General features: G+C 50.0%; 1 protein-coding gene across 3 annotated transcripts in view; it reads left to right on the top strand.

Annotated features, from left to right (window-relative positions):
• LOC132385643 (tax1-binding protein 1 homolog B-like) overlaps positions 1–18,780 on the top strand; it is a 132,617-nt gene extending 113,837 nt beyond the window's left edge. For 2 of the 3 annotated variants that reach the window (XM_059957830.1, XM_059957828.1), the window contains exons 15-17: positions 6,354–6,415; positions 12,733–12,773; positions 15,669–18,780. In XM_059957830.1, the coding sequence (XP_059813813.1) occupies positions 6,354–6,415; positions 12,733–12,773; positions 15,669–15,846 (281 nt within the window). In that variant the 3' untranslated portion in view covers positions 15,847–18,780. The remainder of the gene's footprint in view (positions 1–6,353; positions 6,416–12,732; positions 12,774–15,668) is intronic. The other variant, XM_059957829.1, reaches the window with a different exon arrangement.
• Positions 18,781–23,932: the final 5,152 nt, after the last annotated feature.

Below are 23,932 nucleotides of genomic sequence, written 5' to 3'. Positions count from 1 at the left end.
AAATATAATGAATCTCCGGACTGCACATGCTGACAAATGCTGTCTGTACTTGCACTAACCACCATGCCACTGGTACGGTAGCACAGTGGTCAGCACAACACTCCACAGTACCAGTGACCCGCGTTCAAGTCCGTAAGGAGTTTGTACGTTCTCCCTGTGACCGCGTGGGTTTCCTCCCGCAGTTCGAGGACTTACTGGTTGGTAAGTCAATTGGTTATTCCAAATCGTCCCATGATTAAGCTAGGGTTAAATCGGGAGATTTAATCCTTGCAGCTCGAAGGGTCAGAAGGGCCTATTTTGCATTCTAAATAATTTTGAAATGTAGTGTGTCAGGGTGGTGATACGTCTCTACCAAAGGAGGTGTAAGGTGCTCCTTCCCTCCGCTAGCCTACAGGTCACCCTTGGGGCGAGGTGTAGCACCTGCTTAGCCCCAAGATCAGGGTCAGGTGAAACCATGGGGGCAGGTGGTGGACGGTCGTATGAGCAGCCGGTTCAGATCACGAGTCCTGGTGATGCGACCACTGACGCCAGGCAGACAATCTCTGAAGAGTATTGATACTGGCTGGGGTCACCCGTCTTGTAAAGACACTGCCCAGAAGAAGGCAATGGCAAACCACTTCTGTAGATAAAATTTGCCAAGAACAATCATGTCATATTCATTGACCATTGAGGAATCTGATGGCGTAGGGGAAGAAGCTGAGAGACCAACACGGTAATAAGTCAGTAATCTGGTAACAGACTGCCTTCTGTCTGCTCCCCGCTCACTCTTTGTTGTTCTCATTCAGCCCTTCCCCATATTCCTTTTTCTGTATTCTTAATCTGTGCCTTTTTAATGAAGTTTGGTTTCCAGCACAGAGATCAGAATTGAAAACAGCGCACACAGAATGTTGGAGGAACTCAGCAGGTCAGAGTTTATTTCAAGTATTAGTATGAGAATCAGTTTAATATCACCAGTGTAGTCATGAAATTTGTTGCTATGCGTTCATTGCAATACATAATAATAAAACCTGTAAATTACACTAAAAAAAAAGACCTAAATATAAAGTTAAAATAATGCAAAAAGTAGTGCCTTAGCATTCAGGGGTTCAATGTCCATTCAGAAATCGGACTGCAGAGGGGAAGAAGCTGTTCCTGAATCGTTGGGTGTGTGTCTTCAGGTTCCTGTACCTCCTCACTGATGGGAGAGGGGAAGAAGCTGTTCCTGAATCATTGAGTGTGTCTCTTCAGGCTCCTGTACCTCCTCCCTGATGGCAGAGGGGAAGAAGCTGTTCCTGAATCGTTGACTGTGTGTCTTCAGGCTCTTGTACCTACTCCCTGATGGCAGAGGGGAAGAAGCTGTTCCTGAATCGCTGAGTGTGTGTCTTCAGGCTCCTGTACCTCCTCCCTGATGGCAGAGGGGAAGAAGCTGTTCCTGAATCGCTGAGTGTGTGTCCTCAGGCTCCTGTACCTCCTCCCTGATGGCAGAGGGGAAGAAGCTGTTCCTGAATCGTTGAGTGTGTGTCTTCAGGCTCCTGTAACTCCTCCCTGATGGCAGAGGGGAAGATGCTGTTCCTGAATCGTTGACTGTGTGTCTTCAGGCTCCTGTACCTCCTCCCTGATGGCAGAGGGGAAGATGCTGTTCCTGAATCATTGAGAGTGTGTCTTCAGGCTCCTGTACCTCCTCCCTGATGGCAGAGGGGAAGAAGCTGTTCCTGAATCGCTAAGTGTGTGTCTTCAGGCTCCTGTACCTCCTCCCTGATGGCAGAGGGGAAGATGCTGTTCCTGAATCGTTGACTGTGTGTCTTCAGGCTCCTGTACCTCCTCCCTGATGGCAGAGGGGAAGATGCTGTTCCTGAATCATTGAGAGTGTGTCTTCAGGCCCCTGTACCTCCTCCCTGATGGCAGAGGGGAAGAAGCTGTTCCTGAATCGTTGAGTGTGTGTCTTCAGGCTCCTGTACCCCCTCCCTGAAGGCAGAGGGGGAAGAAGCTGTTCCTGAATCGTTGAGTGTGTGTCTTCAGGCTTCTGTACCTCCTCCCTGATGGCAGAGGGGAAGAAGCTGTTCCTGAATCGTTGTGTGTGTGTCTTCAGGCTCCTGTACCCCCTCCCTGAAGGCAGAGGGGGAAGAAGCTGTTCCTGAATTGTTGAGTGTGTGTCTTCAGGCTCCTGTACCTCCTCCCTGATGGCAGAGGGGAAGAAGCTGTTCCTGAATCGTTGGGTGTGTGTCTTCAGGCTCCTGTACCTCCTCCCTAATGGTAACAATGAGAAAGAGGGCACGTCCTGGGTGACGGGGGTCCTTAACGTCAGATGCCATCTTTTTGAGGCATTGCTCCCTGAAGATGTCCTGGATGCTGGGGCAGACATCTTACCTCTAATATATTTAACTGGGGCTCCAATCTTGAATACCTTAGCCCGAAACAGGGCCACTGTGAGGATTTTGCACTTTAATTCCTGATGGCTGGAAGCCTCCACATGGTGCTAACCCCAAAAAAACGCTCCAGAGGCCTGGGTTCGATATTGACCTTGGGTGCTATTGCATATGTGCGGAGCAAGGACGACAACATTAAATAGGACTAAATATTTTCACTGTGTCATTTTAGCCACACTCAGTGCAGGAGCGATGAACTAGGCCCGCTAGAGATTGAAACGCGTGCGGCCGAAATCCCTGGGTGAAACAAAAGAGACCAGGCCTCCCTGGCCCGTTCCCACTCGCCCCATGATCGATCCACTGCGTGCATATCTCGCAATCGATCCAGTACAGTCTGTGAAGAGTGCACGTTCTCCATCTGGGTTCCCACGGGTGCTCTCCTGCACCCTGAGGACGTGAGGGATGGCAGGTTAACCGGTCACTTCAGGTCAATGGGCAGCGTAACCAAGTGGGGCGCCCACACCAAGGCGCAGCTGTACCGGAGCTGTGACCTGTCCACGCTCTTCAACGGGTCAGAGTTCTGGCGCGTGTGCAAGAGAGAGGGCGACTATCGTCGTCCCACATCATGAGCCTGCGAAACATCCTCCATATCCTTTGGCCAAGGAAGATCTTCAACCGTGCCCTACTCGTTCAGTGTAAGGCGTGTCCACTATCTTGGTGTCGGTCATTCCAACTGTGCCTTACTCGCTCAGTGTAAGGCGTGTCCACTATCTTGGTGTCGGTCATTCCAACTGTGCCTTACTCGCTCAGTGTAAGGCGTGTCCACTATCTTGGTGTCGGTCATTCCAACCGTGCCCTACTCGTTCAGTGTAAGGCGTGTCCACTATCTTGGTGTCGGTCATTCCAACTGTGCCTTACTCGCTCAGTGTAAGGCGTGTCCACTATCTTGGTGTTGGTCATTCCAACCGTGCCCTACTCGTTCAGTGTAAGGCGTGTCCACTATCTTGGTGTTGGTCATTTCAACCGTGCCCTACTCGCTCAGTGTAAGGCGTGTCCACTATCTTGGTGTTGGTCATTCCAACCGTGCCTTACTCGCTCAGTGTAAGGCGTGTCCACTATCTTGGTGTGGGTCATTCCAACTGTGCCTTACTCGTTCAGTGTAAGGCGTGTCCACTATCTTGGTGTGGGTCATTCCAACTGTGCCTTACTCGCTCAGTGTAAGGCGTGTCCACTATCTTGGTGTCGGTCATTCCAACCGTGCCCTACTCGCTCAGTGTAAGGCGTGTCCACTATCTTGGTGTTGGTCATTCCAACCGTGCCCTACTCGCTCAGTGTAAGGCGTGTCCACTATCTTGGTGTCGGTCATTCCAACCGTGCCCTACTCGCTCAGTGTAAGGCGTGTCCACTATCTTGGTGTCGGTCATTCCAACCGTGCCTTACTCGCTCAGTGTAAGGCGTGTCCACTATCTTGGTGTCGGTCATTCCAACTGTGCCCTACTCGCTCAGTGTAAGGCGTGTCCACTATCTTGGTGTCGGTCATTCCAACCGTGCCCTACTCGCTCAGTGTAAGGCGTGTCCACTATCTTGGTGTTGGTCATTTCAACCGTGCCCTACTCGCTCAGTGTAAGGCGTGTCCACTATCTTGGTGTTGGTCATTCCAACCGTGCCCTACTCGCTCAGTGTAAGGCGTGTCCACTATCTTGGTGTCGGTCATTCCAACCGTGCCCTACTCGTTCAGTGTAAGGCGTGTCCACTATCTTGGTGTCGGTCATTCCAACCGTGCCCTACTCGCTCAGTGTAAGGCGTGTCCACTATCTTGGTGATGGTCATTCCAACCGTGCCCTACTCGCTCAGTGTAAGGCGTGTCCACTATCTTGGTGTTGGTCATTCCAACTGTGCCTTACTCGCTCAGTGTAAGGCGTGTCCACTATCTTGGTGTCGGTCATTCCAACTGTGCCCTACTCGCTCAGTGTAAGGCGTGTCCACTATCTTGGTGTTGGTCATTCCAACCGTGCCCTACTCGTTCAGTGTAAGGCGTGTCCACTATCTTGGTGTCGGTCATTCCAACCGTGCCTTACTCGCTCAGTGTAAGGCGTGTCCACTATCTTGGTGTTGGTCATTCCAACCGTGCCCTACTCGCTCAGTGTAAGGCGTGTCCACTATCTTGGTGTCGGTCATTCCAACTGTGCCTTACTCGTTCAGTGTAAGGCGTGTCCACTATCTTGGTGTCGGTCATTCCAACTGTGCCTTACTCGTTCAGTGTAAGGCGTGTCCACTATCTTGGTGTCGGTCATTCCAACCGTGCCCTACTCGCTCAGTGTAAGGCGTGTCCACTATCTTGGTGTCGGTCATTCCAACTGTGCCTTACTCGTTCAGTGTAAGGCGTGTCCACTATCTTGGTGTCGGTCATTCCAACTGTGCCTTACTCGTTCAGTGTAAGGCGTGTCCACTATCTTGGTGTCGGTCATTCCAACTGTGCCTTACTCGCTCAGTGTAAGGCGTGTCCACTATCTTGGTGTCGGTCATTCCAACCGTGCCTTACTCGCTCAGTGTAAGGCGTGTCCACTATCTTGGTGTCGGTCATTCCAACTGTGCCTTACTCGCTCAGTGTAAGGCGTGTCCACTATCTTGGTGTCGGTCATTCCAACCGTGCCCTACTCGCTCAGTGTAAGGCGTGTCCACTATCTTGGTGTTGGTCATTCCAACCGTGCCCTACTCGCTCAGTGTAAGGCGTGTCCACTATCTTGGTGTTGGTCATTCCAACCGTGCCTTACTCGCTCAGTGTAAGGCGTGTCCACTATCTTGGTGTCGGTCATTCCAACTGTGCCTTACTCGCTCAGTGTAAGGCGTGTCCACTATCTTGGTGTCGGTCATTCCAACCGTGCCCTACTCGCTCAGTGTAAGGCGTGTCCACTATCTTGGTGTTGGTCATTCCAACCGTGCCCTACTCGCTCAGTGTAAGGCGTGTCCACTATCTTGGTGTCGGTCATTCCAACCGTGCCCTACTCGTTCAGTGTAAGGCGTGTCCACTATCTTGGTGTCGGTCATTCCAACCGTGCCCTACTCGTTCAGTGTAAGGCGTGTCCACTATCTTGGTGTCGGTCATTCCAACCGTGCCCTACTCGCTCAGTGTAAGGCGTGTCCACTATCTTGGTGTTGGTCATTCCAACTGTGCCCTACTCGCTCAGTGTAAGGCGTGTCCACTATCTTGGTGTCGGTCATTCCAACCGTGCCTTACTCGCTCAGTGTAAGGCGTGTCCACTATCTTGGTGTCGGTCATTCCAACTTGAATTAGGAACTGAGATAACAAATATAGGCGATTTCCAAAAATAAAATAGTGCGTGATAGGGAGGTTTCACGGTGATTTTCATGACCAGCAGCCCAAAATCCATAAGGTACCCCCAGGAGTATTCAAAAGTGTCAGTTGTCACATAAACAGGACGTGATCTGCACCGGCTGCTCATACGACTATCCACCACCTGCTCCCGTGGCTTCAGTGACCCTGATCGGGGGCTAAGCAGGTGCTACACCTTGCCCAAGGGTGACCCGCAGGCTAGCGGGGGGAAGGAGTCCCTCACACCTCCTTTGGAAGAGAGGTATCACCATGTTCAGTACTATATTTAACTTATTTATTATTAATTTCTGTATTGTACAGTATGTCTTTTGCACAGCAGTTGTTTGTCAGTCTTTTGCTTGTGTGTAGTTTTTCATTGACCATTATATTGTTCTACCGTCGGCAGGAAAGTTAACCCCAAGGTAATTTCAAATACAGTGACATGTACATATTTTGGTCATAAATTTACGTTGAACCTCAAGAGTTCCCAGTGGCTTACTGCATGCAGGCCATTTTATTTGGCCTGCTGAAGGGTCTCGGCCCAAAACGTCGCATGTTCATTCCTCTCCATAGATGCTGCCTGACCTGGTGAGTTCCTCCGACGTGGTGTGTGTGCGAGTCACTTCTGTCTTTCCCTTAGTTGCCCTTGACTGATCCTTTTTGCTTTCGTTCAGCAGGTGCCGCGGAACCATCAGCGGATCAATTTGTTGATCTTCAGCAAGACCTGAATGACTTGGTAAATCTTACGTTTAAACCGATTTTTGCATTTACTTCCTTCTCTGGGGAAACTTCTTGTCCCTGTGGTGATTGGCGAGGAACAGCTGTCGGAAGCTACGATTCCCCTGCTGGAAGCTCTCTTACGGTCATACAGATTCCAACCCATTTGCAATGTTAGCATCCATTTTGAGGGGACTAATACCATAAGAGAGAAATACCATGGGGTCACACTAACTGGCCTATAATTTCCTTCCTTCTGCATCCCTCTCTTCTTCAACAACAGAGTGACATTAGCAAGTGTCCAGTCTTCCAGAACCATTCCAGAATCTATTGATTCTCGAAAGATCATTACTAATGCCTTCACAAACTCTTCAGCCGCCTCTTTCAGAGCCCTGGGGTGTAGTCCATCTGGTCCAGGTGACGCACAGTATCTACCTTCAGACCTTTCATTTTCCCAAGCTCCTCCCTAGTAATGGCATCTTCACTCACCTCTGCCCCCTGACACTCTTGAACTTCTAGCATATTGCTAATGTCTTCCAAAATGAAGAACGACACACAATGCTTATTAACATAGAAACGTAGAAAACCTACAGCACAATACAGGCCCTTCGGCCCACAAAGTTGTGCTGAACATGTCCCTACCTTAGAAATTACTAGGCTTACCTATAGCCCCCTATTTTGCTAAGCTCCATGAGCCAGTCTAGAAGCCTCTTAAAAGACCCTATCGTATCCGCCTCCACCACCGTTGCCGGCAGCCCATTCCACGCACTCACCACTCTCTGAGTAAAAAACTTACCCCTGACATCTCCTCTGTGCCTACTCCCCAACACCTTAAACCTGTGTCCTCTTGTGGCAGCCATTTCAGCCCTGGGAAAAAAGCCTCTGACTATCCACATGATCAATGCCTCTAATCTAATACACCTCTATCAGGTCACCCCTCATCCTCTGTCACTCCAAGGAGAAAAGGCCCAGTTCACTCAACCTATTCTCATAAGGCATGCTCCCCAATCCAGGCAACATCTTTGTAAATCTCCTCTGCACCCTTTCTATGGCTTCCACATCCTTCCTGTAGTGAGGCGACCAGAACTGAGCACAGTACTCCAAGTGGGGTCTGACCAGGGTCCTATATAGCTGCAACATTACCTCTCGGCTCCTAAATTCAATTCCATGATTAATGAAGGCCAATGCACCATATGCCTTCTTAACCATAGAGTCAATCTGCGCAGCTGCTTTAAGCGTCCTGTGGACTCGGACCCCAAGATCCCTCTGATCCTCTACACTGTCAGGAGGCTTACCATTAATGCAATATTCTACCATCATATTTGACCTACCAAAATGAACCACTTCAAACTTAACTGGGTTAAACTCCATCTGCCACTTCTCAGCCCAGATTTGCATCCTATCAATGTCCCGCTGTAACCTCTGACAGCCCTCCACGCTATCCACAACACCCCCAACCTTTGTGTCATCAGCAAACTTGCTAACCCATCCCTCCACTTCCTCATCCAGGTCATTTATAAAAATCACAAAGAGAAGGGGTCCCAGAACAGATCCCTGAGGCACTCCACTGGTGACCGACCTCCATGCAGTATATGACCTGTCTACAACCACTCTTTGCCTTCTGTGGCAAGCCAGTTCTGGATCCACAAAGCAATGACCCCTTGGATCCCATGCCTCCTTACTTTCTCAATAAACCTTGCATGGGGAACCTTATCAAATGCCTTGCTGAAATCCATATACACTACATCTACTGCTCTTCCTTCATCAGTGTGTTTAGTCACATCCTCAACAAATTCAGTCAGGCTCGTAAGTCACGATCTGCCTTTGACAAAGCCATGCTGACTATTCCTAATCAAATTATACCTCTCCAAATGTACATAAATCCTGCCTCTCAGGATCTTCTCCATCAACTTACCAACCACTGAGGTAAGACTCACTGGTCTATAATTTCCTGGGCTATCTCTACTCTCTTTCTTGAATAAGGGAACAACATCCGCAACCCTCCAATCCTTGGGAACTCCCATCCCCATTGACGATGCAAAGATCGTCGCCAGAGGCTCAGCAATCTCCTCCCTCACCTCCCACAGTAGCCTGGGGTGCATCTCATCCAGTTCCAGTGACTTATCCAACTTCATGCTTTCCAAAAGCTCCAGCACATCCTCTTTCTTAATATCTACATGTTCAAGCTTTTCAGTCTGCTGTAAGTCATCACTGCAATCACCAAGACCCTTTTCCAAGGTGAATACTGAAGTAAAGTATTCATTAAGTACCTCTGCTATTTCCTTCTATTCCAAACACACTTTCCCACTGTCACACTTGATAGGTCCTATTCTTTCACATCTTATCCTCTTGCTCTTCACATTCTTGTAGAATGCCTTGGGTTTTTCCTTAATCCTGTCCGCCAAGGCCTTCTCATGGCCCCTTCTGGCTCTCCTAATTTCATTCTTAAGCTCTTTCCTGTTAGCCTTAAAATCTTCTAGATCTCTAACATTACCTAGCTGTCTGAACCTTTTGTCAGCTTTTCTTTTCTTCTTGACTAGATTTATTATAGCCTTTGTACACCACGGTTCCTGTACCCTACCATAACTTCCCTGTCTCATTGGAACGTACCTGTACAGAACTCCACACAAATATCCCCTGAATATTTGCACATTTCTTCCGTACTTTTCCCTGTTTTCAATTTAAGCTTCCAGTTTCCTGCCTGATAGCCTCATAATTCCCCTTACTCCAATTAAATGCTTTCCTAACTTGTCTGTTCCTATCTCTCTCCAATGCTATTGTAAAGGAGATAGAATTATGATCACTATCTCCAAAATGCTCTCCCACTGAGAGATCTGACACCTGACCAGGTTCATTTCCCAATACCAAATCAAGTACAGCTTATCTCTTGTAGGCTTATCTACATACTGTGTCAAGAAACCTCCCTGAACACACCTAACAAACTCCACCCCATCTAAACCCCTCGCTCTAGGGAGATGCCAATCGATATTTGGAAAATTAAAATCTCCCGTCACAACAACTCTTATTATTACACCTTTCCAGGATCTGTTTCCCTATCTGCTCCTCAATATCCCTGTTACTATTGGGTGGACTATAAAAAACACCCAGTAAAGTTATTGACCCCTTCCTGTTCCTAACCTCCACCCACAGAGACTCCGTAGACAATCCCTCCATGGCGTCCACCTTTTCTGCAGCCGTGACACTATCTCTGATCAACAAAGCCACACCCCCACCTCTTTTGCTCCACCTTTCGATCATGGCTGATTTATTCTCCCTCTCAATCCCATTCTTCTGCCTTCTCCCCGTAACCTTTGATGCCCTAGTCACTCAGGAACCCATCAACCTCCGCTTTAAATATACCCAATGACTTGGCCTCCATATCCTGTCTGTGGCAATGGATTCCACAGATTCTGGCTGAAGAAATTCCTCCTCATCTCTATTATTCCTTGCTCGCTGCGGGTGAGGACCAGGATACAAGAGCAAGGATGTATTGCTGGCGTTGGACAGGCTGTATTTGGAGCAGTACGAGTGGTTCTGGGCCCCCTGTCGAAGAAGGGGGATGCTGGCGTTGGAGAGGGTCCAGAGGAGGTTTACAAGAATGAACCCCGTTACGAAAGGGGTCACGTATGCGGATTGTTTGCTGGCCCTGGGGCCTGTACGCTCTGCAGTTTCAGAGATCTCATTGAAGCTACCGAATTTTGAAAGACCTGTGTAGAAAGGATTTGTGGGGGGGGGGGGGGGCCAGGGTGGGGAAGTATAAGATGAGCGGGCACAGTCTCAGAATACAAGGACGTCCCTTTTGAAGGGCGATGAGGAGAAATCTCTTTAGCCAGAGAGTGGTCATTGGGTATATTTAAAGCGGAGGTTGATAGGTTCAGAATCAGGTTTAGTATCACTGAAATACGTGGTGAAAGTTGTTGTTGTGCACGTTGCAGTACATTCAAAACCTGTTCCTGAATCGTTGAGTGTGTACCTTCAGGTTCCTGTACCTCCTCCCTGATGGCAGAGGGGAAGAAGCTGTTCTTGAATCGTAGAGTGTGTGTCTTCAGGCTCCTGTACCTCCTCGCTGATGGCAGAGGGGAAGAAGCTGTTCCTGAATCGTTGAGTGTGTGTATTCAGTCTCCTGTACCTCCTCCCTGATGGCAGAGGGGAAGAAGCTGTTCCTGAATCACTGAGTGTGTGTCTTCAGGCTCCTGTACCTCCTCGCTGATGGCAGAGGGGAAGAAGCTGTTCCTGAATCGTTGTGTGTGTGTCTTCAGGCTCCTGTACCTCCTCCCTGATGGCAGAGGGGAAGAAGCTGTTCCTGAATCGTTGTGTGTGTGTCTTCAGGCTCCTGTACCTCCTCCCTGATGGCAGAGGGGAAGAAGCTGTTCCTGAATCGTTGAGTGTGTGTCTTCAGGCTCCTGTACCTCCTCCCTGTTGGCAGAGGGGAAGAAGCTGTTCCTGAATCGTAGAGTGTGTGTCTTCAGGCTCCTGTAACCCCTCCCTGATGGCAGAGGGGAAGAAGCTGTTCCTGAATCGTTGAGTGTGTGTCTTCAGGCTCCTGTACCCCCTCCCTGATGGCAGAGGGGAAGAAGCTGTTCCTGAATCGCTGAGTGTGTGTCTTCAGGCTCCAGTACCTCCTCCCTGATGGCAGAGGGGAAGAAGCTGTTCCTGAATCGCTGAGTGTGTGTCTTCAGGCTCCAGTACCTCCTCCCTGATGACAGAGGGGAAGAAGCTGTTCCTGAATCGCTAAGTGTGTGTCTTCAGGCTCCTGTACCTCCTCCCTGATGGCAGAGGGGAAGAAGCTGTTCCTGAATCGCTAAGTGTGAGTCTTCAGGCTCCTGTACCCCCTCCCTGATGGCAGAGGGGAAGAAGCTGTTCCTGAATCGCTAAGTGTGTGTCTTCAGGCTCCTGTACCTCCTCCCTGATGGCAGAGGGGAAGAAGCTGTTCCTGAACCGTTGAGTGTGTGTCTTCAGGCTCCTGTACCTCCTCCCTGATGGCAGAGGGGAAGAAGCTGTTCCTGAGTCGTTGAGTGTGTGTCTTCAGGCTCCTGTACCCCCTCCCTGATGGCAGAGGGGAAGAAGCTGTTCCTGAATGGCTGAGTGTGTGTCTTCATGCTCCTGTACCCCCTCCCTGATGGCAGAGGGGAAGAAGCTGTTCCTGAATCGCTAAGTGTGTGTCTTCAGGCTCCTGTACCCCCTCCCTGATGGCAGAGGGGAAGAAGCTGTTCCTGAATCGCTAAGTGTGTGTCTTCAGGCTCCTGTACCCCCTCCCTGATGGCAGAGGGGAAGAAGCTGTTCCTGAATCGCTAAGTGTGTGTCTTCAGGCTCCTGTACCTCCTCCCTGAAGGCAGAGGGGAAGAGGCTGTTTCTGAATCGCAGAGTGTGTGTCTTCAGGCTCCTGTACCTCCTCCCTGACGTTAGCAATGAGAAGAGGGCATGTCCTGGTTGGTGGGTGTCGTTAATGGTGGACGCTGCCTTTTTGAGGTTCCTGATTAGTCAGGGTGCCAGAGGTTATGTGGGGGGGGGGGTCAGAAGTCAGGAGAATGGGGTTGTGAGGGATAATTAACCATCCATGATGGAATGTCAGAACAGACTTGATGGGCTGAATGGCCTAATTTCCATGCCTGTGTCTTGTGGTCAATTTCTCACTTTAAAGTTCGCATGCAGGTCCGGTTTGAGATTCAGCAGCTTAAATTAGGAGGGAGTTTCTTGGCCAGTTACCATATAAAAACTGTCTGAGGAATCTGAAGAGAATTAATTATCTCCAACAACAGTGCTGAAGTGGACGACAGACTCTGGGGTTCAAGTTGGGGTGGGGTAGTCCTTGGGTACATTACCCCACTCAGGCGTTTGGCACACACATGACTGAGCTATGTTGTCAGGACTCAACTGGTCTGTCCCTGCCCTGGGAGGGGTGTAATGAAGTTGAGAATCGTGGTTCCGGCTTCATTTCCCTGCTGACTCTCCACGGTCCCACTCATTTTAAGGCGAAGAGTCAGATTCCAGGCACGAACATCTCTGTAATTTCAACCACATGATTTACCCTGGGGCTTTTAAGCTTGCAGTCATTTGGTCTAATAAGCTTTTAAATTTTAGATAAACATTTGTGGTTGTGGTCTCTCTGTCTCTCTATCTCTCTCTTTGTCTCTATCTAATTCTTTCCGTCTATATCTATCTCTATATCTCTCTCCCCCCCCCCCCTTCCTCTCTCCCTCACCCTCCCGTTGACACTGATCCCGCTGGTCTCAACCCTCTTTACACGCAGGGGCGGTCAGGGTCAGTTTGTGTGTAGAGAGCAGATGGTCAAAACGAATCTGATCATATTGGTCTTACTGTTGTATCCCTGCACAGGAGAATTTCCAGGACTTTGAAGCGGAGCTGCCCGTTACCAGGTACGAGCTCATTACTGAAACAGTCCTCTGCTTGTCAAATGGAATAAATTCACGCTCTAGAATTCTCCAAACTTAAATCTAGCCCTGCGGTGCTCTGCACATTCAGAATGTTATTGTGCTTCCTGCATATCCGTGAGTGTTCCTTATGAAACACTGGTATCCTCGACCGTGTAAGTCTAGGGAAGACAGTCTCTGGCCCCCCCCTCCCCAAACGTGTGAGATTGAGGCGCGAGCCCGCCCCCGATGTGGGTGCTGTGCAATTCTCTACCCTGTTGCAAATGAGTGCCACAATTAAAGGAATTACATTTATGAATCTTAAGTAACGGTTCGTAAAGAATGACAAAAAGAAAATGGCCTGTTCTAATCAGTCACATGTGCACAAGTCGGCGCTCATCATGAACTCCTCCGTCACTCGTGCGCCGGGCCCTCGGTCCACGTGAACTCCCGCACCGCCTTCCGAACCTCGCTCGCAATCCGTCTCAAACTGACGGGTCTCCCCGCCGGATCGTGCGCTCCCCAGCGTCTTCCCTCTCCCATCTCCTCTCGAACAAAAGCCCAAGCCCAACCTTCTTGTCCCTCACCGAGAGAAGCCTCGCGCCAATTGGATGGCACACACTCCGCATCATCCCTCATCTTCAACGATAACCCAGACAGGCTGAAAGCTGACCAGACTGACACTGCAGAGCTGCTGAATGAAATTCCTCCAGCTCAACAGCGCAGATATCAACCAGGGATTACACTTACAACACACACAAAATGCCTTTTGGAACGCTGCAGGCCAGGCAGCATCTACAGGGAGAAGCACTGTTGATGTTTCAGGCTGAGACCCTTCGTCAGGACTAACTGAAAGGAAAGATAGTAAGAGATTTGAAAGTGATGCAGAGCTGGAGATATATACTGGCTGGGTAACCTCCAACCTGATGGCATGAACATTGACTTCTCTAACTTCCGTTAATGCCCCCTCCCCTTCTTACCCCATCCCTGACATATTTAGTTGTTTGTTTTTTTTTCTCTCTCTCCGCCCATCACTCTGCCTGTTCTCCATCTCCCTCTTGTGCTCCCCCCCCCTTTCTTTCTCCCGCGGCCTCCCGTCCCATGATCCTTTCCCTTCTCCAGCTCTGTATCACTTTCGCCAATCACCTTTCCAGCTCTTAGCTTCATCCCACCCCCTGTGGTCTTCTCCTATTATTTCGCATTTCTCCCTCCCCCCACTACTTTCAAATCTCTTACTATCTTTCCCTTCAGTTAGTCCTGACGAAGGGTCTCGGCCCGAAACGTCGACAGTGCTTCTCCCTGTAGATGCTGCCTGGCCTGCTGTGTTCCACCAGCATTTTGTGTGTGTTGTTTAAATTCCCAGCATCTGCAGATTTCCTCGTGTTTGCGACTCTGGGGTGGTGTAGACGCAGATGCATCGGTGACATTTATGGGTCTCGTAGGTAGATATTGTCTTCAGCCCACCGACTAGGATGTTGGCCGCCGGCAGCAGCTTGCCAGAGTCCCGGGCGTGCCCCCTCCCAGGGATGAAGTCTGTAACGCTTGGCTGTCGGGGGGGTGGGTTTGCTCTCCCCCATGCTCCTCCTCTCGCGGCCTGGCTCGGCACCGTCCGCTAGAAAAATGCAGAACCTTATGGGAACACGGCAGGTCTGGCTGCACCAACGGATTTGGAATAACGAGGCAACGTTTCTGGCCGAGACCCTCCAGCTGATGGTGGGGGGGTGTGGTCCCCAACCTTTATTTATGCCGTGGACCCCCATGATTAATAGGGGATCCCAGGTTGGGAACCCCTGCTTCAGTAGGACCCTGATTTGAATCCTCCACCCACCCCACAACGTGAGGGAGTAAAAATCTTTACGTTTTGACTCTGTGGCAGTGTACAGACATGTGAATTTATGTCTAATGGCTTGTAGAAAGAAGCTGTCCTGTACCCCGTTGGTCCTGGTTTTAATGCTGCAGTACTGTTTGCCAGACGGAAGCAGCTGAAGCAGTTTATGGTTGGGGGGGGGGGGGTGACTGGTGTCCCCGATGATCTCCCAGGCCTTCTTCCTGCCCCTGCTGCTGTAAATGTCCACAATGGAGGGAAGTTCACATCCACAGATGCGCTGGGCTGTCCGTGCCACTCTCCGCAGTGCCCAGTGAACCAGGTTGGTGCAGTTCCCGTATCAGGTGGTGATGCAGCCAGTCAGGATGCTCTCAATGGGGCCCCTGTAGAAAGTCCGGAGGATTTGGGGGGCCTGTATCGAACCCCTTCAGTCGCCTGAGGGGGAAGAGACGCTGTTGTGCTTTGTTTTTGCCACCCAGCCGGTGTGTACGGTCCAGGTGAGATCTCCGGTGGTGTGAGTACCGAGGAACTTGAAACTACTCACCCTGTCAACTGCAGACCCATTGACGTTAATTGGAGCGAGCCTGTCTCCATTCCTTCTGTAATCCGCCATCTGGTCTTTTGTTTTTGGGACATTGAGGGAGGGGTTGTTATCCTGGAATTGGGGGGGGGGGGTCAACCTCTCCTCTGTGTGATATCTCATCACCGCTAGAAATACAGCTGCCGATCATCTGTGAATTTGGTCAGCAGATTGGAGCTGTGTGTGGCAACACAGAGAGGAGGGGACTCAGGACGCTACCCTGGGGGGGGCAGAGGTGAGGTTATCCTTGCCACCTGTTGGCCATCCAATGGGAAGGGTTTCAACCAGAAAAGTCAGCTCTTTATTCCTTTCCCCAGACGCTGCCTGGCTTGCCGAGTTCCTCCAGCGTTTTACGTGTGGACTTCCCAGCATCTGCAGAACCCCTTTGTGTTTATGGGGGCTATGTGGGAAGAAGGGGGTTAGGTTGATCTCGCTGGGCCGAAGGTCCTCTGCTCTGCCGTGCCACGATTGTAACAAATGCGCAATATCTTTGCAGCCAGAAGTGCCCCGTCTGCCTCTTCCCGTTCGACCCGGCCATGGAGGAGTCGGTGATGGAGCAGCACATCTCCACGCACTTTGGTCACGATTGTCCCATTTGTGAGCAGCATTTCCTGGAGAACCAGCAGACCCAGTACGCAAGCCACGTCCAATCTCACTTCGCAGCGGCCAGCTGAGGGGCAGGGCGCACGAGTTCTGCTTTACGGACTGACTAACATTTCCGCTATTAATTTTAATTGTGTGTGTGTGTGTGTTTCATTCTGCCTGGGCAATAAAATGTAGCCTTTTGCCCTCGGGGAATATTGCACCTTCAAAGGGCTGGGTCAAGTGTTGGCCGACACCCACCTTCAAATCCATCCCCTGGCATTTACGGGAAAATCAGGAAATGAAAACAACCAAGGAGCAAAAAGAAGATGGATTTTGTAGAGTTCCCTTGCAAGTTAGCCTCTGTAGTTTGTGGAATTAGTTTAGGGTTGAGGTGGACGAAGTGATGGGGGGGTTGGGGGTAATAACTGTTCCTGAACCTGGTAGTATGGGAGCTGAGGCTCCTGTACCTCCCTCCCAATGACAGCAGGGAGAAGAGAGCACGGCCTGGGTGCTGGGGGTCCCCGATGATGGGTGCCGCCCCTTGTAGACGTCCTGGGTGGTGGTGGGGAGGGCTTCACCTGTGATGGACTAGGAGAGATGAAATTGACATGGGCGGTAGCGGTGGAGATCCCTCTCCACCAAAGGAGGTGGAAGGTGCTCCTTCCCTCCGCGAGCCTGCAGGTCGCCCTTCGGCAAGGTGTATGTGGTTTACTCCCCCACCCCCCCACCCCTGATCAGGGTAACGACGGGAACAGGTGATGGCTGGTGGGAGGGGCAGCCGGTGGAGATCGCAAGTCCTCTGGAGGTCAGCTCCAGTTCTCTGATTTCTGCTGTCCTCCAACTCTTAGACTTCCGGCATTCCCTCCACCCTTCCCTCTTCAACTCCCCACTCTTGTCCTCTTCTCCTCACCTGCCTATCACCTCCACACGGTGTGGCTGTCCCTCCTCTTTGCCTTTCTCCCGCGGTCCATTCTCCTCTCCTCTCAGATTCCTTCTCCTCCAGCCTTTTGCCTTTTCCCCCGTCACCTCCCGGCTTCCATCGGCCCCTGGCTTGTCCTATCGTCTTCCAGCTTGTCCTCCTTGCCTTCCCCCACCACCTTATTCTGGCCTCTTCCTCCCCCCACCCACCACCTCCTTCTCAGTCTGGCCCAAAACTTCAACTATTTATTTCCACAGATGCTGCCTGACCTGCTGAGCTCCTCCAGCATTGTGTGTGTGTGTGTGTGTGTGTGTGTGTGTGTGTGTCTGTCTGTCTGTGAGTGTGTGTGTCAGTGTGTGTGTGTGTCAGTGTGAGTGTGTGTGTGTGAGTGTGTGTGTGTGTGTGTGTGTCAGTGTGAGTGTATCTGTGAGTGAGTGTGTGTGTGTGTCTGTGAGTGTGTGTGTGTGAGTGAGCGTGTGTGTGTGTGTGTCTGTGAGTGTGTGTGTGTGTCTGAGTGTGTGTGTGTGTGTGTGTGTGTGTGTGTCAGTGTGAGTGTGTGTGTGTGTGTATGTGTGTGTATCTGTGAGTGAGTGTGTGTGTGTGTCTGTGAGTGTGTGTGTGTGTGAGTGAGCGTGTGTGTGTGTGTGTCTGTGAGTGTGTGTGTGTGTCTGAGTGTGTGTGTGTGAGTGAGCGTGTGTGTGTGTGTGTGTGTGTCTGTGTGAGTGTGTGTGTGTGTGTGAGTAAGTGTGAGTGTGTCTGTGTGTGAGTGAGCGTGTGTGTGTGTGTGTCTGTGAGTGTGTGTGTGTGTCTGAGTGTGTGAGTGTGAGTGAGCGTGTGTGTGTGTGTGTGTCTGTGTGTGTGTGTTTGTGTGTGTGAGTAAGTGTGAGTGTGTGTGTGTGAGTGTGTCTGTGTGAGTGTGTGTGTTGTGAAGCGAAGATACTTTCAAAAACACTGAACTGAAAAGTTTCTAAATATCAAAAAAAAACTATAAAGAGCAATAAACAATAAGGAACTAAATTAAATCACTATTTGGTGTGACTCCCACACACCCGCCCTGCCTTTAGAACTGCACCACTTGCCTTGGGTGCACTGTTGTGCAGTTTCATAAGAAAGTCGGCTGCTGGGCTGTTCCGAGCACCTTGGGAGAACTTGCCGCAGCCCTTCTGCAGACTCCGGCTGTGTCGCTGGCTCCTGCCTCCCTGCGGAATGCCGGACAGCCTCGGTCGATGATAATTGACCTCGGGGCTCTGCGCGGGACAGGGCGCCTGAGCCCTTTGCACCAGACCCGGTGTCTGTCCAAGATCTGTGCAGGGGGCGGAAGGGTGTGGAGATTGCCTAGGCAGGAGGCATCAGTGTAGTGGGCATTTGGACTCCAATTGGTTTGGCATAACATTGTGGGCCGAAGGGCCTGTGCTTGTCCTCTGCTATGCTACGAATCCAGATTAACTGAATATCATACATTTCCTTTTTATCCAAACCATATATTCTGCCTTTGCACACACATATATAACAGCATATTTCCAACAGAACTGCAGTCCGGCTTGCTATGAGCAGCACAGTGTACCCTTTGCTGGTGAAGCAAGCCCAGATTTCATACATTTCATAATTGGGTACCTGTGCGGCTGGGGATCCCTGGCCACTTCCTCTCCTGGTCTGGGTGAGTTGCTGCATCAGTAATTTGCTTTTGAGCCGCTTCTGCTGACGTCCAAAGCAGCACTGGATTGAGAATTTGCTTCGATAACTTGCATCTCATCTGAACAGCTTGGGGTTGCGTCCACGATCGTTTCTGCTGGCACTTTGTTGAATGGTTGAGGAAGAACTCGGTGTGTACCTAAGAGAGTTTTATGAATCAGAACACTGTGCTCATCCCTTGGTGATTTTGATAATGGTGGAAACATTGTTGAATGGTAGATTTAAACTGTGCTTATCCAAGGAATCTGACTTGCACTTAGCGCAAGCAGATTATTTTCTTGGCTGTTGTAAATCGGACATGAAGATTTGTCAGATACGCCATTAAAATGTGATGTTGGGTGCTTTATTTTTCAAAGTCGAAGTTCATTGTCATATAAACGCAGGGCTGCAATAAATACTCAAGATCTCCTTATGTGGTCAGTGATGTCAGTTCTTCCTTTATTTTCTGACCCTTAGGATTCTTCCAGAGATCAGAAATGATGAACTGGCTTAATCGAAAGATTAAAGTTCATCTTGAAGTACATAAAGCAAGCTAAATAACACAGGCTGGGGTGTTTAGACAGGGGAATAAAGAAGATGCCTCGATGATGCCTCTGAATAATCCACTTTTACAGATAAAGAAATTCCTTAGAGAGGGATAGGCTAGCTAATAAGCTACATCTCTTGAGTAATATCCTAATACTCAGCCAATGAGGAGGGTGATAAACCGTTTGACTGCTATACCGCTTTCTGCCAGTAGGTGGGGACAGATCACCGCATACCGTGAAAAACACACGAGTTTGTCAAAAGGGACAAATCTTGGGGAAAAAAGGGTCCAGTGTTTTCCCTCCGTGTATGACGAATAAACTCTTATTGGGCTTCCAGCTGGGCATGGCTATCAACCCCAACACCTGCCTTCTCGCCATACCCTTTGGTGTGTGTCCAGTCGGGAGACCGCCGACCTCTGAATTTTAATTTTAGATGCAACATTCAAGATTGTTCAGTGCGCGAGTGTAAAGGTGAATGAAATAATTGTTACTCCGGATTAGATGTAGCACAAAAAAATAAACACAATCAGAATCACGTTTAATATCATACATCCTGAAATTTGTTGTTTTAAAACATAAAAACAAATACAGCACAGTACACGCCAGGCAGACAATCTCTGAAGAGTATTGGTAATGGCTGGGGGGGGGGGGGGGGTCTCCCGTCTTGTAAGGACACTGCCCAGAAGGAGACGTTGGCAAACCACTTCTGTAGAAAGATTTACCAAGAGTAATCACGGTCAAAGACAGGGCACACAGTGATGGGGGTAAACGCCGAATGTGGCTGGGGATAAAGTGGGGTAGCCTGCAGTCTGCTTGTCCCCTGCTGTGGCTGGGTGCAGCTGCGGGCCGGTGACAATGGGAGCCAGATGTTTGTTTCTAATTGATCAAAATAAACTTAACTCACCAGAAAAAATGTTAGTTACAAGAGTAAGGCAGATCAATGCCTGTTCTGTTCCCGCTTTCCTAGACAATGGACTGAGGAGTTTTCTATGACTTTTCTTAATCAGAATCAGGTTTACTATCACCGGCATATGCCGTGAAATTTGTTAACTTAGCAGTACCAGTTCAATGCAATACATCATGTAGAAAATAAAAATAATAATAGTAATAATTAATAAAATCTTATTCATTAAAAATCATGCAAAAAACGGAAATACTATATATTTGAAAAAAAGTGAGGTAGTGACCAAGGGTTCAATGTCCGTTTAAGAATTGGATGACAGAGGGGAAGAAGCTGTTCCTGAATCGTTGAGTGCGTGTCTTCAGGCTCCTGTACCTCCTCCCTGATGGCAGAGGGGAAGAAGCTGTTCCTGAATCGCTGAGTGTGTGTTTTCAGGCTCCTGTACCTCCTCCCTGATGGCAGAGGGGAAGAAGCTGTTCCTGAATCGTTGAGTGTGTGTCTTCAGGCTCCTGTACCTCCTCCCTGTTGGCAGAGGGGAAGAAGCTGTTCCTGAATCGTTGAGTGTGTGTCTTCAGGCTCCTGTACCTCCTCCCTGATGGCAGAGTGGAAGAAGCTGTTCCTGAATCGCTGAGTGTTGCTCTTCAGGCTCCTGTACCTCCTCTCTGATGGCAGAGGGGAAGAAGCTGTTCCTGAATCGCTGAGTGTTGCTCTTCAGGCTCCTGTACCTCCTACCTGATGGTAACAGTGAGAAAAGGGCATGCCCTGGGTGCTGGAGGTCCTTAATAATGGACATTTAATAATAGCATTGTTGCCTGTCATGTGGCCCACTCCACTGTTGTCACGCCAACCAAATTACCGGGGTGTCGTAGCTGGTAGATATGGAGTAGACTCTCTATGTGACAAAGGGAATCACAGCAGACCCTTTCAGAGGAAGAGGCCTATTGGCCCAACATCACAGGATGTTTCATTTGCTGACGGTAGAAGGACAATTCTACCAAGCTTCCTTTGAATTGAGTATAACCGTCACACCCACACTACAGACACTCAAATCGATTTTAAACCAGCATTGTCTGCCCTTCCCATCAGCTGTGGCTCGTGGCTCTTAGGAACCCCTTGTCCAGAGCTGCATTTTAAATTTAACCTACAGTCCGTATTCAGATGTGACGATAAGTGGCTGAAGTTATGTGCTCCACGCCCTAACACCAAAAACCGCCCTCACACAGCCATCAGATTGCTGAACAGCCCAGCAACCCGTGAACACTACCTCACAGGTTCTGCACTCTTTTGTCCACTACAGTCCTGTGCCAGGATCCCAGGCACCACATATAGATCTGTCAAGGTAGAGTGGAGAGCAGAGAGTCTGTAAACCTGGCGGGAGCCAAGGACGTTGGGAAAGGCGAGGGGTGGAGTGCCGCGGGAGGGATAACGCCGCAGCAGCGTAGTGGTTAGCGGAACGGCTCGAGGCGTCGAGAGTCCAGAGTTCAATTCGGACATCCTCTCGGGGCAGGTTTGTACGCTCCTTCCCATGACCGCGCAGCTTTCCTCCGAGTGGTCTGGTTTCCTCCCGCAGTCCAAAGCCGTACCAATTAGTAGGTTGTGAATAGTCCTGCGAGTAGTCCGGGGGTAAATCAGTGAGTCGCTGGGCAGAGTAGCTCGAAGTGTCAGAGGGACTGTCCACTCAAAATCAAATAAAATAAACTTATTTTCCACCACTTCCTTGTCTTATGCGTGTATAGACTATTTATAAAAGATGTGCTGGCATTGGAGAGGTTCTTGAGAATGATCGCAGGAATGAAAGGGTTAATATATGAGGAGCATTTGAAGGCTCTGGGCCTGGACAGAGTGGATGTGGAGAGGATGTTCTCGTTGAAAGGCCTAGATGGAGTGGATGTGGAGAGGATGTTCTCGTTGAAAGGCCTAGATGGAGTGGATGTGGAGAGGATGTTCTCGTTGAAAGGCCTAGATGGAGTGGATGTGGAGAGGATGTTCTCGTTGAAAGGCCTGGACAGAGTGGATGTGGAGAGGATGTTCTCGTTGAAAGGCCTGGACAGAGTGGATGTGGAGAGGATGTTCTCGTTGAAAGGCCTGGACAGAGTGGATGTGGAGAGGATGTTCTCGTTGAAAGGCCTGGACAGAGTGGATGTGGAGAGGATGTTCTCGTTGAAAGGCCTGGACAGAGTGGATGTGGAGAGGATGTTCTCGTTGAAAGGCCTAGATGGAGTGGATGTGGAGAGGATGTTCTCGTTGAAAGGCCTAGATGGAGTGGATGTGGAGAGGATGTTCTCGTTGAAAGGCCTGGATGGAGTGGATGTGGAGAGGATGTTCTCGTTGAAAGGCCTAGATGGAGTGGATGTGGAGAGGATGTTCTCGTTGAAAGGCCTGGATGGAGTGGATGTGGAGAGGATGTTCTCGTTGAAAGGCCTGGATGGAGTGGATGTGGAGAGGATGTTCTCGTTGAAAGGCCTAGATGGAGTGGATGTGGAGAGGATGTTCTCGTTGAAAGGCCTAGATGGAGTGGATGTGGAGAGGATGTTCTCGTTGAAAGGCCTGGATGGATGTGGAGAGGATGTTCTCGTTGAAAGGCCTGGATGGAGTGGATGTGGAGAGGATGTTCTCGTTGAAAGGCCTGGACAGAGTGGATGTGGAGAGGATGTTCTCGTTGAAAGGCCTAGATGGAGTGGATGTGGAGAGGATGTTCTCGTTGAAAGGCCTGGACAGAGTGGATGTGGAGAGGATGTTCTCGTTGAAAGGCCTGGACAGAGTGGATGTGGAGAGGATGTTCTCGTTGAAAGGCCTGGACAGAGTGGATGTGGAGAGGATGTTCTCGTTGAAAGGCCTGGACAGAGTGGATGTGGAGAGGATGTTCTCGTTGAAAGGCCTGGACAGAGTGGATGTGGAGAGGATGTTCTCGTTGAAAGGCCTAGATGGAGTGGATGTGGAGAGGGTGTTCTCGTTGAAAGGCCTGGACAGAGTGGATGTGGAGAGGATGTTCTCGTTGAAAGGCCTAGATGGAGTGGATGTGGAGAGGATGTTCTCGTTGAAAGGCCTGGACAGAGTGGATGTGGAGAGGATGTTCTCGTTGAAAGGCCTGGACAGAGTGGATGTGGAGAGGATGTTCTCGTTGAAAGGCCTGGACAGAGTGGATGTGGAGAGGATGTTCTCGTTGAAAGGCCTGGACGGAGTGGATGTGGAGAGGATGTTCTCGTTGAAAGGCCTAGATGGAGTGGATGTGGAGAGGATGTTCTCGTTGAAAGGCCTAGATGGAGTGGATGTGGAGAGGATGTTCTCGTTGAAAGGCCTGGACGGAGTGGATGTGGAGAGGATGTTCTCGTTGAAAGGCCTGGACGGAGTGGATGTGGAGAGGATGTTCTCGTTGAAAGGCCTAGATGGAGTGGATGTGGAGAGGATGTTCTCGTTGAAAGGCCTAGATGGAGTGGATGTGGAGAGGATGTTCTCGTTGAAAGGCCTGGATGGAGTGAATGTGGAGAGGATGTTCTCGTTGAAAGGCCTAGATGGAGTGGATGTGGAGAGGATGTTCTCGTTGAAAGGCCTGGATGGAGTGGATGTGGAGAGGATGTTCTCGTTGAAAGGCCTAGATGGAGTGGATGTGGAGAGGATGTTCTCGTTGAAAGGCCTAGATGGAGTGGATGTGGAGAGGATGTTCTCGTTGAAAGGCCTGGATGGAGTGGATGTGGAGAGGATGTTCTCGTTGAAAGGCCTGGATGGAGTGGATGTGGAGAGGATGTTCTCGTTGAAAGGCCTGGATGGAGTGGATGTGGAGAGGATGTTCTCGTTGAAAGGCCTGGATGGAGTGGATGTGGAGAGGATGTTCTCGTTGAAAGGCCTGGACAGAGTGGATGTGGAGAGGATGTTCTCGTTGAAAGGCCTGGACAGAGTGGATGTGGAGAGGATGTTCTCGTTGAAAGGCCTGGACAGAGTGGATGTGGAGAGGATGTTCTCGTTGAAAGGCCTGGACAGAGTGGATGTGGAGAGGATGTTCTCGTTGAAAGGCCTAGATGGAGTGGATGTGGAGAGGATGTTCTCGTTGAAAGGCCTGGACAGAGTGGATGTGGAGAGGATGTTCTCGTTGAAAGGCCTGGACAGAGTGTATGTGGAGAGGATGTTCTCGTTGAAAG

This window comes from Hypanus sabinus (assembly GCF_030144855.1).
Source record: "Hypanus sabinus isolate sHypSab1 chromosome X1 unlocalized genomic scaffold, sHypSab1.hap1 SUPER_X1_unloc_3, whole genome shotgun sequence".
NCBI classification, from domain to species: Eukaryota; Metazoa; Chordata; class Chondrichthyes; order Myliobatiformes; family Dasyatidae; genus Hypanus; species Hypanus sabinus.
The sequence above is the reverse complement of the archived record's forward strand: the minus strand, read 5'-3'. Positions and strand labels throughout refer to the sequence as shown.